At 32.8% G+C, this 17,027-nt stretch overlaps 1 protein-coding gene across 3 annotated transcripts in view; it reads left to right on the top strand.

The window, feature by feature from the left end:
• DYNC1I2 (dynein cytoplasmic 1 intermediate chain 2) overlaps window positions 1–17,027 on the top strand; it is a 51,425-nt gene that overhangs the window by 15,298 nt on the left and 19,100 nt on the right. For 2 of the 3 annotated variants that reach the window (XM_046659165.1, XM_046659166.1), the window contains exons 5-6: window positions 4,400–4,459; window positions 6,638–6,753. In XM_046659165.1, the coding sequence (XP_046515121.1) occupies window positions 4,400–4,459; window positions 6,638–6,753 (176 nt within the window). The remainder of the gene's footprint in view (window positions 1–4,399; window positions 4,460–6,637; window positions 6,754–17,027) is intronic. The other variant, XM_046659167.1, reaches the window with a different exon arrangement.

Consider the following 17,027-nt stretch of genomic DNA (forward strand, 5'->3'; position numbering starts at 1 on the left):
TAGGGTTTCAGGTTCTTCCCGAAGATTGTATTGGGAAAAGTATTATTACTTATTCTTTTTGTCATACCTTCACGCAATAATCCGAAGTCTTGATTTAACAGGATCAGTTTTTGACTTCTTGTGACAGTTGAATGAGATTAAACATAATTAGTTAAAATCTTTATTCAGAATCCTTACTTTGGTCCAGGACGTTAAATGTCCTCCTCTGGAAGATCACTTAACACACTTTTTAAAAAGAAATACACTGAGAAGTCTTATCTTCTTTGTGCCTGAACCCCTCTCATTGAAGTGACAAGGAAGTAATGAGTATCTAAAAGGCAGGGCAATAAAAAAGAAGCAAGGGAGATAGAGAATCTATAAACTCACTGCTTTAATCGGTTCCTGAATAATCAGGTCCTCGTTAACAATTAGAAGGCACAAAAGGCTCACCAGTTTGAATTCAAGTTGTGCTTTCCAAAACTTTTCTGTATATAGAACCAAATTGCACATCTCAGCAATACTGTCGTTTAAAGTAAATGACATAACTCTATCATTTAAGAAAAATCAGAACTTTCTTTTTAGAAATCATGCTACCTTATAAAATAGTATGTATTATAGATTAAGGCTAAATTCATTTAATCTAAATTTATTTTTAACATTAAACTTACTTGTTTCATACTTCCTACTTCCGTATTTTTATACAAATATGTTAAATATTCCTTTGCTAATAAGCAAGTAGTATTTTCAGGAGAAGGGTTTTTTCTTCCTACAGTATTACCATAGTAAAAATATTTCCCAAAATAAAAAAGTATTATATTTATTAAATTTCTTTATTTGATGATATATATTATTCTTATGTAGACTCTATACTGTATTTATTCCAAACTCAGTGTTCTTGATTTCGAATAGGAGAGATTGTTTTAATTCAGTGCCAGTAAGTTTGCTTTCAAAAATACTATGTACTACCTGCTTGGTTTTTTAAATTAATATGAATTAAAACATGTCCTCCTGAGTTTCATTGGAAAATCTAGAGATTCTTAGAGATGCATTGGAATATTGTAAATTGGTACAGGGAGTAAATACTGTAAAGAAAAATATTTATATATAGAACACTTATCTATTGAATTGCCAATTTAATGTTAAATACTATAGATTACCACAGAAAATAAAAGGTTCCTGATCCTTTATGGAACTTACATTCTAGTAATTACGTGATTAATTTGAAGATACTCATTGTATTGAAAAGTTCTAAGCATAATGTGCTAACTTGTGTTTAAAGTGTAGATTTTTAATGAAAAGTTGTAAAACAAGAAAACAGGTATTTAAATATCTTTAGGAGTGTTTGTTCTTATTGGAGAATGAATACAAAATTGGTTTCCTCTAAGTTTAACAGGAGAGGAAAAAATCCTCTCTTTGAATGAGATGACCTTATTATATCTTTTTAATCTTACATTTAATCTACATTGTCTTCTTTGAGACTTTTTTTTTTTTTTTAAAGATTGGCACCTGAGCTAACATCTGTTCCCAATCTCTTTTTTTCTCTTCTTCTTCTTCTCCCCAAAGCCCCCCAGTACATAGTTGTATATTCTAATTGTAGGTCCCTCTAGTTCTGCCATGTGGGATGCCATCCCAGCATGGCTTGATGAGCAGTGCTAGGTCTGTACCCAGGATCTGAACTGGCGAAACCCTGAGCCGCCAAAGCAGAGTGTGCGAACTCAACCACTTGGCTATGGGGCTGGCCCCCACAGACTCATTTTTAATCATTAATTTTCAAGAGGGCTGAGTATGTTCATTTATATACAGACACACACACATATACACATAATAAGAGTAGGAAACCATGAATCCTACTTAATCATCTCCAAATTCCATAGTGAAGAGATAATTAATATTGTTGATTAATTGGTGCTGTTGGCAGTGAAAAACAGCATTGCTGAATATATGGCTTTTTAAAAAGAATGCTGGAGGGCTGCCCCAGTGGCATAGTTGTTGAGTTCGCATGCTCCACTTCAGCGGCCCAGGGTTCGCAGGTTCAGATCCCAGACGTGGACCTAGCAGCCCTCATCAAGCCATGTAGTGGCAGCATCTCACACATAATGGAGGGAGACTGGCACAGATGTTAGCTCAGCAACAATCTTCCTCAAGCAAGAAGAGGAAGATTGGCAACAGATGTTAGCTCAGGGCCAATCTTCCTCACACATACAAAAAGAATGCTGAGGTCCGAGAATGAAACAGAATGAACTGTGAAATGAGCAGACATGGTCATAATGAAAGAATAAAGAGAAAAAGAAGTATCACAGGAAAATCTGTGTAGATGTGTGAGATGTATGAACCTATACACTCAACTTCATTAGTTGGCCAAGACAGTCTAAGATTAGTACACTCTGGGAGTAGGAAAAGATATATAGACATTACCAAATAGGATCTCAAAACATGTCTGAATCACTATTTCCTTTCCTTTTATTTTATTTTAATTTTTTGTGAGGGAAATTGGCCCTGAGTTAACATCTCTTGCCAATCTTCCCCTTTTTGCTTGAGGAAGATTGTTGCTGAGCTAACATCTGTGCCAGTCTTCCTCCATTTTGTGTGAGATGCTGCCACAGTGTGGCTTGATGAGTAGTGCTAGGTCTGCCATTCGGGATCCAAACCTGTGAATGCTGGGCCACCAAAGCGGAGCACAGGAACTTAACCACTACGCCACCGGGCCAGCCCCTGAATCACTATTTCTAAATGCCAAAAATTTATGTTAGGCCTGGTGGTAATTTATGAGTAAATATCAAAAGCCATGAAAAGTGATATTTCTCTAATTTTGCAGATTATAAAGTTGCATTTCATTAAGTTTCTAGTTCACTTTCTCAGTCACTTCTGTTATCTCTAAAATTTAGGTGACAGTTGCTTAATTGGGTAATCCATGCCTCTTGTTCCTTTTTTCCGTTCTTGATCAGTTTATCTCTCAGGGTTTTGGATTACATTGGAATTTTACTTTATATGTCTGCAGATGCTTTTAATAAATATAATCCCATATGTTGTGCAATGGATTTTCAGTACTGGCTGTATTTTGAGGTAAAATTTTATTTGATTTTAGACTAAAATGACATCCTCAACAAGGAGCTCTATGTCACTGATAACAGCTAGAGCTCTCATAATGTAAAGGCTGTGGACAGAACGTTCCTTGGAGAGCATCTCGTAAGAACTGCTTCTGGTTTAACAAAGCCTAAGTTTGTTGCTGTTCATTGCTTAGTACAAAGTAAATCTTCACTATGGCCTCATCTTTATTTACATGCGCACAATCTTGTTAAGCCCTGAGATCTTTCTTTATATTTTTAAAGTGAAGGATTTCTCTCGTTCAATTCCTCTGATTGTTTTTGCTGATAAATTGTACAGGCAAGTAAAGTATAGAAATCATTTGTTTTATTTAAATATTACAGCAGTTTTAGTGTTGTACATTATAACTTATGTGTAATATAAGTGAAAAACAAATACATTTGACAAAAATGGTAGCACTGAATATATTGTGCATAACTTTGTAATAGGGACTATGAACATCATGTAGTACTGTACATAATTATCTTATATATTGCTAACCTCCAAGAATGCCGGTGCGATAAAGTACCTTTTGTTCTAGTAATGACTAGACTTGGCTTAAATGGAAAAGATCCCATGTAAATTATTTACCCAGGAGGCAAGTCTAAAACACACTGAATATTTATTTGGGATTGCTATTCTCCAAAAGTTTAGTTAGTTTAGGCAAATCCTTTGAACATAAAATATTTTTCCTGGGAAAAATCTATTTTTTCTAGAGACAGAAATCTTTAGTTGTTCTCAAACAGATTACATGTGAGCCCAGGGCAGTGCTTAACCTATAAATTACGTAAGGGTCACATTTTGGAAACTTTAGCTATTTTGTATCCCAGTGGAATAGTCTTTGGTTTTCTTACCAAAAGGCTTATGTGTTGACTCATTTCCTTTACCAATATGACAATTTCCTGCACATATTCATTGCTTTGGGCAAGATTATAATATGTTAACCAAGATGTTTTTACTAATGTTTTTTTATTAGGAAACTGAAAATTTTAACTACTTTTATAGCTTAGCTTGTTATCATCCAGAAATAATGTATTATTTGAATTGTTGGATGCTTTGGCTGTTCTTAGCTATTATTAAGCTGTATTACTTTCCCATAACCTGAAAATACTGTCTGTTAACTATTCTGGGTTGTATGTTTGCATCTTTAACCATTTTATGCTTATTGCATGCACTAGAGCATTGAGTGATGATACTTGTTTTTTTCATACTAACCAGAACATGTGGTTTTTAATTGTGAACAGTACTTTAGCTTTAGCTATTCATAGAATGTATTTGCTTGACTAACTTATGACCTTTTTTGCTAATGCTTCATGGTTGTCCTACAACCATTTAGGACGCTGCATTGGGATACAGATCCATCAGTTCTTCAGCTTCACTCAGATTCCGATTTGGGGTATTGAATAGATTTATTATCTTCCCTCTTTTATAATTAATCTGATTCTTTGTGAAACTGTACTGATTTTATTTTCCTTAAATTTCTAATACACAGTATTTAGTTAGGAAAAGAGTTATATTTTGCTGTGACACCTCATTTATCCTCTATCATTAGTGAAAGAAATACTCTATGTATCTGATAATCTAGGTACCCTAAGTCTACCCATTTAAGTGTCCAAATTCCTTTTATTATTTCTGTGTTTTTGATGTAGGTTTTTCTAAGATGAGTTACAAACTTCCCAGACTTTTTCTAATACATACTCTACATGATACTGAACCTTTTCTGGGTTACTTGATATGAATATTAATTTGTTTCCCTATATTAAAATTCACTGATGATTTCTAAGGTTTTGAGAGGAACAGAGCTGTTGGTCTCTACACTGTGGCCCCAGATAGCTATTGATTTATTCATTAATTCATTTATTCACTCATTTATTCTAGTCTCCAATGCACATTATGTTTGCTGCTGCCATCGTACTTGACTTAGATAGCTCTTTTCTCGTGATATTTTGCAGCTCCTAAAACATATGATAGCTACCTTTTGAAATTATGTCTACAGTAAGAGTAAATAAGCCTTGAGTTAGGGCATTTAAGAAAAGTATATGAGCTTCTTGTACATTAACTGGAAGGCCTCTCAATTGGCTGCCCTGAGGCTCCTCTGACCCCGAACTGCTTCCTTATTCTCAGTAAAAGTGGCTTTTGGATAAGTGAGGTATTACTTCTCTACCCTTCTACCTCTGAATCTTGGAATATTTCGTTTATTTGTTCTAATATTGTGATTTTTATCTGTTAGAACCTATATTCACTCAAGTTAGTAACTTGTTCCTAATGTTGTTGGCTTGACCTTTTTTTTCCAGATATGAGTGATTTACTTTTCATATGATTTACATCTTAAAAATCAGAAAATAAAGTTTCTTATTTCAAATTTTATTCTTTGAATACTAGATTACTTCATATGTACTTAAGTTTTTTCATTTAATTCTTTGATTTTTTTTTAAGGCTAAATATTCTTAAAGTGGAAAACACATTAAAAATTTCTTATGGGCCCACATTTGGGACCTTAGAGATAATTAATTTTTTGAATTAAATTAAAAAACTAATTTTATTATACTTGTTTGTTCAAGATTTTTAAAAGGATGTTTATATTATATAAGAAAAAAATGATTGTATTATCAATGAGATATATATATATATATTTCAGATATCCTACTTGATATTCTGGAAGTTACAGCAGTGTCTTTGTTAGATAGCCTTTTAAGACAGCTTCATAATTGAGAACTTATTTGGGGGTTTGGAAGCACACTTTATTTGGTTTAGAATTTAAACATCCAATATAATAATGAAAAAAACATCCCCCAGATAGCTAATAAAAGATGTTTTTCTTTTGGTCTATTTTTTTCAGCCACAACTCTCTTCTGTTTGTCAAAAAAGAATGTATTCCCTCTATTTATAACAGAATTGAGTTCAGTAGTTTTATAGTATTCAAAAGATCTATTGCTTTAGCTTAAGTATAAAATATCTGTACTGTAGTTTGTCCACATATGAATCAAGGACAATACTGAGCTTGCAGAGATTAGAGATTTAAAAGTTAAAATTTCATTTTAAAATATAAATTGACTTTATGATTCTCAATTTCTCAAAAATATAAGTAGAGTAAAAGATTTTCAACGGAAACTTACTTTTCAGTCTTAAAGCTGAAATCTTCTGATGGTGAAGGGAACAAAACATGATCTGAGTGAGATCCAAATCTGACTCTTCAAAAAAGTCCACAATCATGTCCTTGCTAAAAACACTTCTCATTATCAGCCATAATCAGCAGTCCACTCTGAAATTCATGTCCTCTTGTTCTTTTATTACCCACACATTTGCTCTAAGAAACTAAATTATTTGTGTTTTTAAAGTGAAAATAAACACCTGGAATGATTTAGATATATCTTTTGTTTTTGCTACCTTCTAATTCTTTTGTTAAGATAAAGCCAGTTCATTGCTCATCTAAATTTCTTGAGTAAAACAGGGGTTTAAATTACAATGTTGGATACACAATGTTTAATTCTTACTTTTCCATAATAACATGGTTTGATGTAGTTAAAATGTATCATTTGTTGTATTTAAAAACATTTGTGTTCACTTTATTTAGACGAGGACCTATTAAACTCGGAATGGCTAAAATTACACAAGTTGACTTTCCTCCTCGAGAAATCGTCACATATACAAAGGAAACTCAGACTCCAGTTATGGCTCAGCCCAAAGAAGGTGAATATCTGTCCTTAATATAATTGTCATTCAACCCTCATATTAAATTACTGGATTCTTTCTTATTTTTTTTCTATCCATTTTTGTTTTTGGGCATATTCTCTTAGAGAAACATCATAAAACTAATGCTTTAGGGTTTCTGTATTTATGTATTTGTTTTTTAGAGTTTTAAAACTTTTTCTTTTAGAAGTTCAAAGTAGAAGCTGTATGTATGGTTTTTAATTTTGTTGAGGAATTTAAGTCTTTCAGTCTTCATTTTGTCATTAATATGTACTGCTTTAGAAGCAGAAAAGCTTACGAATGTTCTATTTCTTTGTCATTGAGCGTAATTCTTCCCTAAAAGAGAGTGTATCTCACAGTAAATGAAATCGTATAAATTATTTTCTGTAGAGTATACTTTATTCTGATATGCTGTTATTGTTATCCATATTAATGAACAGATCTAACTAATTCTTAAACTTTCTCTTTTATCATCTAAGAGCTCTACTATGTTGATTTTATAGTAGCCTTTAATCGGTGTGTAATGAAGAGAAGTACACCAAGCATTGTATTGAATGTGGAGTCCTTTGATTCTTAAACGAACCAGAAGGAGTTACATTGGGGACTAATTTTTAAAAATCTCATTAGATAGCTAATGTAAGGATTCAAGCATAGAGTTAATATGATAGTTCTTGTTTTTCCCAATGAAGTTAATAAATTTATGTCACACATAAAAGAGGTTTACATAAGATCTATATAACAGATCCACAGTTTTTTATCTGAACCATTTGAAGCCTTATATGTATTAGAAATCAATTTTTCATATTTCAGAAAATTAATAAAGTGTATGAACTATATGTAAACATTCCAGCAGGATCTTGGACGTTAAGATTTCGGCAGCAAAAGATATGGATATTCAAGCTAAGTGAGACAAATAATGATTATAAATAGCTTTACCTCTGGTCTTGTCAGGAATTACGACCAAATGAGTTACGGATTTTAGAGCTGTTGATATTTTGGAATTGTGGGCCCATAATAAATTATCCTTTTAGCAGTCTGTGCATAAGGAACATTTGTTCTCCTTAGCCAGGAAAACTGATTCCTATTTAATTATAGAATATCAAACATAAAAACTTGATCAAATGTTTAAATTAATTTATTTTGAAAATTTCAGTTAAATTACCATGTTTCTCCATTAAGGAAAAACAAAAGTAATATTCATTGCAGAAAACCCAGAAAATACAGGTAAAGAAAAGGAGGAAAAATCTTTGAAATCAATAGCTATTACCAAAGAAAATCTTTAAATTTTCATGTTTTGTATACCTCAGAAGAAAATTAGGATTATAACTATTTACAACTTTTTTTGACTTAGTAGTAGATCATCATATGCACTTTTTTGTATTTTTATTTATGTATTTTATGTATTTTTTTTAAAAAATTTTATTTATTTATTTTGAGAAACATTAGCTCTGAGCTAACATCTGCCACAGTCCTCCTCTTTTGCTGAGGAAGACTGGCCCTGAGCTAACATCCGTGCCCATCTTCCTCCACTTTATATGTGGGATGCCTACCACAGCATGGCTTGCCAAGCGGTGCCATATCCATACCCCGGATCCGAACCGGCCAACCCCTGGCCACTGAAGTGGAATGTACGCACTTAACCACTGCGCCACTGATCTGACCGAATCATATACGCTTTTAACAACTCTCCTTTCCCTGCCCACTAAGGAAGGAAATGGAAATAAATACCTTAAACTTTTCCTTTCACTTTCATTGTTTCCAAAAGGAATTGATATTATCATACATATGATTACCCTTTGAACAATTTGAGGAAATCAGGGTAACATTTGTATCCAAGTATTTTTTTACTTGACCATGTAAATGTTCATTTCTATGGATAGATTTTTTTCATTCCCATGTCTCCATTGCTTGGTAAGATGGCTTTCTTTCACAGCTGCAAAATCCTCATCTTGCCAGAAAAAAAGCGACTGATGGTAAACTTGTTTGAGATATAAGCAACTTAAGAAAAGTAGAAAGAAAAGATAAAGTGTTGAACTATCAGTATGGAGAACACTAATATTACAGGATTCCATACTTTCTGGAAAATAGTATTACCTGGTGTATTAATTAATTCAAATGTTATAATGTCTGTCTTTTGGGGGGTACATTATTAGATATGTTATCTCAGAAAGTGAGCAAAATAGCCAAGATGAGGGCACAATGACTCATATAAAAAATAAATTAGGCTTTTTTTCTTCATCTATTAATTTGGAGATTTATTTTTAGTTATACCATCACACTTATGAAATGCATTTTGGATTGTGTGAAATGTAAAGTGTTCTGAAGCTATTTTGGGTAATGCCTATTATAATATATCTGTAATTATATGAAGTTTAAGTGAAGAATTCCATTTTTAAAAAATTTTTCTAATTATTGTAGTGTTATATCATAGACAATTTAGAAAATACAGAGAAGATATAAAGAGGAAATGTCTCTGATACCACTGTGTAATAGCTATTGTTAATATTTTGTTTCCAGTTTTTAATGTCTTCAAAAATTCTATATACGTTTATGTATGTGTATGTATATATACACACAACACGATTTTATATCGTACTTGAAATTTGCATTTTCAGTTGCTTATTTTTGAGATGCATATAGATTTTAAAATGTGAATATGTAACTTACTGATTTTGCACTAATTTGAAATTTGGCTGCATAATATAAGATTGATATTTTAAAAAAATTTTTCTCACTTTTATTTTCCAAGTAATTAAAAAATTAAAAAGATCATGATTTGTTAGATAAGCTGATGACCCAGAAGCACAAGAATAAACTATTGTTTTCAGTTTGAAATTATTTGGGGCAAGGCTTTTAGCATCATCATACTTCAGTGTCTTTGCCAAATTTTCCAAGAGTGTAGGATAGGGACTACTTCCTCATTACTGAATGCCTAATCTGAATAGTGCCTGGCATGTAGTAAGTACTCAATAAATATTTGGTGAAGGAATTAATTGCTTTTACCTACTCAGGAGAATGATTTTGCTTACTTGAGGTGTTTATTTTCACGTGTTTACTCTGGATGTAACTACTAGGAAAATAGGTCATTTTCAAGTGTTATTGCCAGAATATAATTATTGATGAAGTTGAGTGAAAAAGTATGATTAGTCTCAGTTCTTGGTTTTAATATGATTATGTCATATTCTAATCATTATTTGCTCTTAGACCCATAGATGAAATCATTATAGATTCTCCTTTATAGCCTTCTTGAATTTCGTGATGACATACAATGTAGATACAAACTTGTGCTATTATTTTTTGTTGTGTGTATCCCTCTGCATGCCATGAACAAAACTGAACCTGTTAGTATCTTTGAAATAGATTATTTTAGCTATTCATTTGTAACAGTTCTTCAAACTTCATGTTTAAATTAATGACCGAAAAGTTTAACAGTGAAGAGTGCCTACCACATATCAGGTATAGGATGAGGCACTTTATCTCTAATCCTCTCGCTAAAACCCTGAGAGTTAAGTGTTTTTTACTAGTTCTGTTTACCCAAGAAGACACTGAAGCTGAAAGATAGAGTTTAGCAAAGGTCAAGTAGCTAGTAGCTAAGATTCTAAACCAAGTCTCGCTGATTTTAAGGTGTGCTTTTTCTCTTGTGCTGCCACTGAGGCAACGTTTTCATGCTTTTTGGTAGTAACCTATGATAAGAAATTCAATTTCTATTACAATCCAGTACAAACTTGGATGCAGGTGTATAACAGAAACAAATTTTATGACATAGCGCCTTCCCTTCTTTTACTATATTTCATTTCTTTAAATGTGGACCATGACACACTAAATTTATTGATTTAGATCTGTAGTTTGAAAAACACTTCATTAAAGGATAGCGTGGTTTAGTTAACTTATTTATTGGTGTATTTTTATCAGGATAATATCGTTTTATAGTGATTTTCTAAGAGTAGTGAACAAACAGCTTTGATCTTCATGGTGTTAAATAGAATTTTCCTGGGGCCAGCCCTGTGACTGAGTGGTTGAGTTCACGAGCTCTGCTTCAGCGGCCCAGGGTTTCACCAGTTCAGATCCTGGGCACAGACCTAGCACTGCTCATCAAGCCATGCTGAGGTGGTGTGCCACATAGCAGAACTAGAAAGATCTACAACTAGAATATACAACTATGTACTGGAGGGGTTTTGGGGGGAAGAAGAAAAAAAAAGATTGACAACAGGTGTTAGCTTAGGGCGAATCTTTAAAAAAAAAAAAGTTTTTCTTATCCTCACTAATGGAAGGTGAAAGTGACAAGATGGGTGAACTGAGCCCAGTTTCTAATAGTGTGTATGCATCAGCACCACTCCTTTTAAAATTTTCCTGTGTAGATTAGACTTAGAGGTTAATTTTATAAAGGTCCATGTTTATTCATTTGCAACCTAACAAATATTCACTGATTTTTTAGTTTGTTGAGTATGTGCTGTATTTGAAAGTACTAAATTATCCTTTCTTTGGTCTTAGTTTTAGTTTCAGGTTGAGGTATGTAAGTGAAGGAGAATGAGAGACGTATCCCAATCCATGGAGCCATCTTTAGTTTTTGGAATTATTTATAAAAATGAGATCATTTCCTTTCTATACCATTACAATTATTTTCATGTCTAGGGCTCTTACATTTTCTTTTCCCAATTTGTGGAAGTTTTAGAAAAAGGGAAAGAAAAACCCCCTGAAATGAAGGTTTTATAATGTCAACACTTTTTGCTTAACCATACTTGTATTTATCCATTGCTTTACTACAGTGGTTCTCAAACTTAGCCTGGTTGGTTCCCATTTAAGAATTATGTAACAAATTCCAAAACTCACTATGAGACAAAATTGCCGAAATCACGATTTGAGAGTGACAGTAAATTAAACTTTGGTAGGCAGTGTGATCAGTGCAGAAGTAATGTGAGTTACCAAATTGAAGATGAAAATTTGTCTTAGACTTAACTCTGACCTTTTTTTTTTTTAATGGCTGAATCTATTCTTTTAAGAAGCAGTAGTTTTTATTCTGCCTTGTTTTTCTTTTCCCCCATTCTAGTCATCTTCTTGCTTTCAAGTTTACTCTCTGAGTTGGTAGTACTGTGTGTGAACTGAGGTGCTTTGCTGTCTTAAAGCACCTACTGTGAATGAAATTGACTAGGAACATGTGACCTCAGTCAATTTTGCTCTCGGCAGGTGAAAAACTTCTCATGGCGGGAGCATGGTGCCTGTGGATGTATTTCTGGAAAAGTTATTCTTCCCTTCCCTTTAAAAGTTTTTACCTCTTTTGAAAATGGCATTATTTTTTCTTATCCACCTCTTCAGTATGGATTTTTTGGTGGTTGCTATTTTTAGAAACAGATTTTTAAAGAGGAAGAAATCCTAAGGGTCATCTAATCTAATCAGTTTGTTTACACCTGAGGAAACTACAGCCCAGGGAAGTTAATTGATGAGCCTATGGTCACAATGTGAGAGAGTATCAGGGCTACAACCAGAACCTGGCTTTTGATTTCCAGGGACTGTTGTTTTTCTTACACCATTTCACTGTCTTATCTGTGTGGAGTTTTGTAATTATTTTTGGTATTGGTTGGATAGCCAGATATTTTTTTCTCAGGTACATGTTGATTAGCATTTATAATGCGTAGAAAAGTATTATATGTAAATAGCTCCCAATTTTTTATTGCATGATCTTTACATCTGGAATCCATACTTCCCACGTAGGCTAAATTTGTAGGCCTTCTGGTTAGTATTACCCTTGTCTGAAATGGATTTTTAAAAAAATTCTGGAATGAATAACGCATTTAATAAATTAGTTGTAACCCTCAGAGAGTCTGTGAGAATATAAATATAATTGAAAATTGAAGCATTTGTTCTTAATCTTGATTGAAAGACTTTAATCAGCATATCTGAAATTATGGCCTCAGAAAAATGTAATATTTATGAGATCACAGATAAGAGGATCTATGTAAATGATGCCAATACTGTCTAAATAAAATCTGAATTTTATATAAAAAAAGACAATGTAGAGAGGGAAATTCTGTGTTAAAGTAAACGGTATAATTAAAATATTACTCCTTTCTATTTGTCCCCCAAATTAACATTAGATCTGTATTCAAAATATTTCCCAATTAAAATTCTGCTATATATTTTCCCATGTTGAAGATCTGAATTATTAAGGAAATCCAAGTGATTTTGCATCTTATTCTAGATGTTTAAAAAATAAAAGAAGTGGGTTCTGTTGATAACATTCATGAAGCTTCCCAACATAAATTCTGTTAATATTGATTTAAAGAGTAAGGTATAAGAATATGAAATTATGGACACATTGATTAAAATGAAGTGATTCAAAATGATGTTGATCCAGAAAAGAAAAGATGATTTTGAAAATATTAAAAGAAAATCATTTATGTCTAACCTGCATTTTTAAACTAATGATTAAAGCATTTCCTTTTAATATTCTCATTTTATGAGAGATGTCTGTGAAGTTATTCATAAGTTGAATTTTTATAAATTAAATCATATTTTTATATGTAACAAATTTCCTAATTTTAGAACTCAAGGGCAACTTTCTTTGTACCATGAATAATCAGACTACTTTGTAAATTAGGAATTCTTCGTAGGATATTAAAGTCTCTTAAAATAGGGTATACCAGTTTAATGAAACTACATAATAAATTTATAGGCAACAAATGTGTTTCGTAAACAACCTTAATGCACTAATGATGGGATTTGTTTTTCACTTCATATTGAGAATTAATTGTGATAAATGATAGATTAAAAAAAGTATCAATATTTAGTGAGGATTTTCTTGGATCTTGTGTATTACCTATTAAATGTATTGTAATATTTTAAAATAATTCAAAGCATACCTTGTAGCTTATTCTTAGCTTAGATGACATATAGATGAGAAAACTTGCTCTGAAGACTCCTTCCTTCAGCTTAACAAAAGCCACCCATTTCACAGATGATTTAACTTTGATTAACCTACTCCATTGTAACAGATTATTCTGACAACTGGAATTTCATTCTTTGGTGTTATTTCTAGGTGCAGCTTAATTTACAGAACAGCTTTTCTTTCCATCTCACCAAAATACATCACAATTTTGATGTTAACTCAAAGTAAAAATTCAATGGTTCATTAAACCTAGTCTTAGCATTCATTGACAAGAGATTTGTCATTTTAAAAGTAACTGCTACTTTTATGCATTCTTTACTGCTCAGTTTATAACCTTAGATTCCCTGTCAGAGAAAGCATGGAGTTAACCACTTAGCATATTGCAATGAATATTCATCAATAAATTGATGTGACATGGCAGTCCCATTTTTCAGTCTTCCTGCTCTGTTGCAGTCTTTTTCAGTTTTAAATATATTATAGCTTATCATGTAATAGGGACTAGCTTAGAAAATCTTTAGAATTGTAACACTGTATTTTTGGTCATGTTAATAGTCCTTTAGTATTTATCATATTAGTTTTTAATAAGAGAAGTGTATTTGTTTCAGAGGAACATTCTCTAATCTGATGTTACTGATGTTAGGCATTTTTGCCTAATACTTGGTATATATAGATAATTGTTTAAGATCAGCTTTATAATAAAAATACTATGTTTTGCAGTTTCTAAAAACAGCATTTCTTAGAATGCTGTTCTTTTGTTTTTATGTTCCTTGAAATTTTATCTAGCTTAATCACTTTTATGAAGCTTGGGTTTAAGTACCTATTCATAGTTTTTAAGTCAGTTTTTAATCCATGTGTAAAAAGGTATGTACATTCATTCTAAAATAAAATCCTGAAAATGTGTATTTAAATAGTTGATACTCATTATTCAGCTACAACTAAAATAATCTATATGGGCAAATAAGGCATGGGAAATGCCATTTAGTAGGCAAATATAGATCACTGTCTAACATACTTCATCTACATTTTAAATTTGAAAAGGAAAAGAGTGTCTATAAACAAGATCTTTTCTGTTAAATATGTAGATTATGAGGTCACTTAGCACTAAAGTACTGACCATATGCATTATGACAGGAATTTGACACCTGTCATTGGAAATGGTACTTAGAAGCCGTATAATGCAACAAACTTGAGGGAAGAGAATATGATGTGTGTAGGAGGCTGTAATTTATAGTTCACAATGCTTAAGAATAACCTGTCCAGGGTGACTCAAAATCCCTATCTTTGATTTTAAGATTTGCATACAGTGAACCCTACTAGTACACAAAATTGATTAGGATGACTGATAGTATTAGCAGAAAATCGGAAAATGTATATGTTCTCAGACTTAATTTTTAATTGAAGTAAATATCTTATTATTCTAAAAGTCAACTTTTAAGTTGAATATAATTAAGTTATTACATTACACATGCAGGTGACTTTATGGTAGAATTTCATCCTGATGTTTGAGCAGTATTGTAAGAATTGTTACCAGTTATACTGTTTTCAGATTAATAATCCGTTGTATATGAGAATTCATCTAAAAAGAAGTACCGTCTTTCTGTTTCTCTGTGTGATTATTTTGCCCAAAAAAAGCTTTCATTTTTTTTTTTAAGTAGCACAAAAGCTGTAATTGGCATGCTTTGTAAGGAAGTGTCAATGTGCAAGAGAGTGGCGATCGCTAAGAATTCTTTTACGTGTTCTTTCCCCTTTGCACCACCGCCTCCTCAGCGGGGTCACTGAGATCACTAGCTTTTCTTGAAATGGCCATTTTCACTGGCAGGTGCATTATACCCTGTATTTTCAGATTGTTTTTCCATTCTGAATGTTTGGCAGGTTGATTGCTCTGGCTGCATTGACGGAGAAAGGGCTGACAAATGCGGTTGGGCTGGCTGAAAAGACAGTGATTACTGTTTTCCTTTGTGGCTGATTGAGGCCCTTGAAAGGAAAAATTTTAACCTTCACCATTTGGTTCAAAAGTATGAGCATATATTGAAATCATTCGTGCCATTTATCCTAGTTCTGTAAACTTGTCAGAACGTAAAAATCGCTCACTTTCAAGTAATGTAGGATTGGCATATGTCATTATCATTTTGATTAAGTTGGAGGTTGTATCATTGTGTGCATTATACAGTGTCATTTAAAGCTTTCTTTCCTACAGGTACAGTTATATTTTTATTGCTTAGACTATAGAGTTAGAAAGATTTTCATAGCTCTCCAAACCTAACACCATGTGTGTGGTTTGGCAGCTGGTGTGGCCTACAAGCTGCATTTTGTTTGCAGGGTAAAGGCTTATCTGTAGGCCTCCTAGAGTGCGGGTAATTGCACAGGCTCGCCATTGGGGAGAGACAGGATTGGAAGCAGTGAAGCGGAAGAATGTTACGCCATCCCATTGCCACCTTGTAGCAGAAAGACACAATCCCAGCAGTGCCATCTGGTTGTTGCTATCTAGTCAGCTGGCCTGGCTGCTGGGACCATGACTTGGCAGCTGGTTCTCATCCTTGACCATTCTTTTGTGTACATTGTATGTATGTGTGTTTTAGATAATTTTGAACATGGGTGGGGGAAATGACTATTACTAACAAGTGAAGTCCCCCTTATTGAATAGGCTCTCATTACTTGAGATGCACTCTGCTGCAGACGCCTGCTGCCATTGCCTTATAGACAAATGACACTTCTGTTTAGCCAATAAAAATAAGCATTTTCTTCATAAAAATCCATCTCAGTATGTAGTGAAAGAGAAGGTAGGCAGAGTTGTATGTTCTATAACATTTTCAAATAAGTGATTTTAAGTTATTTCCTGGTTTGGGAATGTAAGAGGAGATTTAGTAATTAAAAAAGTATTATTATGAACATTGTACCTTATCTCAATATACGTTTTTATTCAAGTTAAGAAAACATTATTTTAGGTGCTTATTGCCACATCTTATAACAGTAGATAATAAGACTTACATTTAAAATGACAGAATAGAAAATGTGGTCTCATAGCTATTATCTTTAAAATCTGTCTCTCAAATAGCAACCTGAGAGTTAATGTAAGCCGTCTTTATGCCATATGAAGACCCATTAAACACTGATGGTTTCAGATCACAAGTAAGCAGCCAGCTCTGTGGGCTATTTTAGACATTTGATTTTCTTCATTCTACAGCATTAATGTGTCAGCACGCTACGTAAAACTGTGCAGGAGTTGCATGTTGTTCTATCTGGAATGATAAATGCTTGCAAGCTTTTCGAGATTTCTGTGAGGAAGTCATCCTAGTTGCTTATTTATCTTATTTCAGTTTATGTAGCTACAGAATTTGGTATGACTGTTGATGAGGCGTCACATGGTATGTATAAAAACTAAGAGGTTACA

The sequence above is a fragment of the Equus quagga genome, chromosome 4, assembly GCF_021613505.1.
Source record: "Equus quagga isolate Etosha38 chromosome 4, UCLA_HA_Equagga_1.0, whole genome shotgun sequence".
Classification (NCBI taxonomy): Eukaryota; Metazoa; Chordata; class Mammalia; order Perissodactyla; family Equidae; genus Equus; species Equus quagga.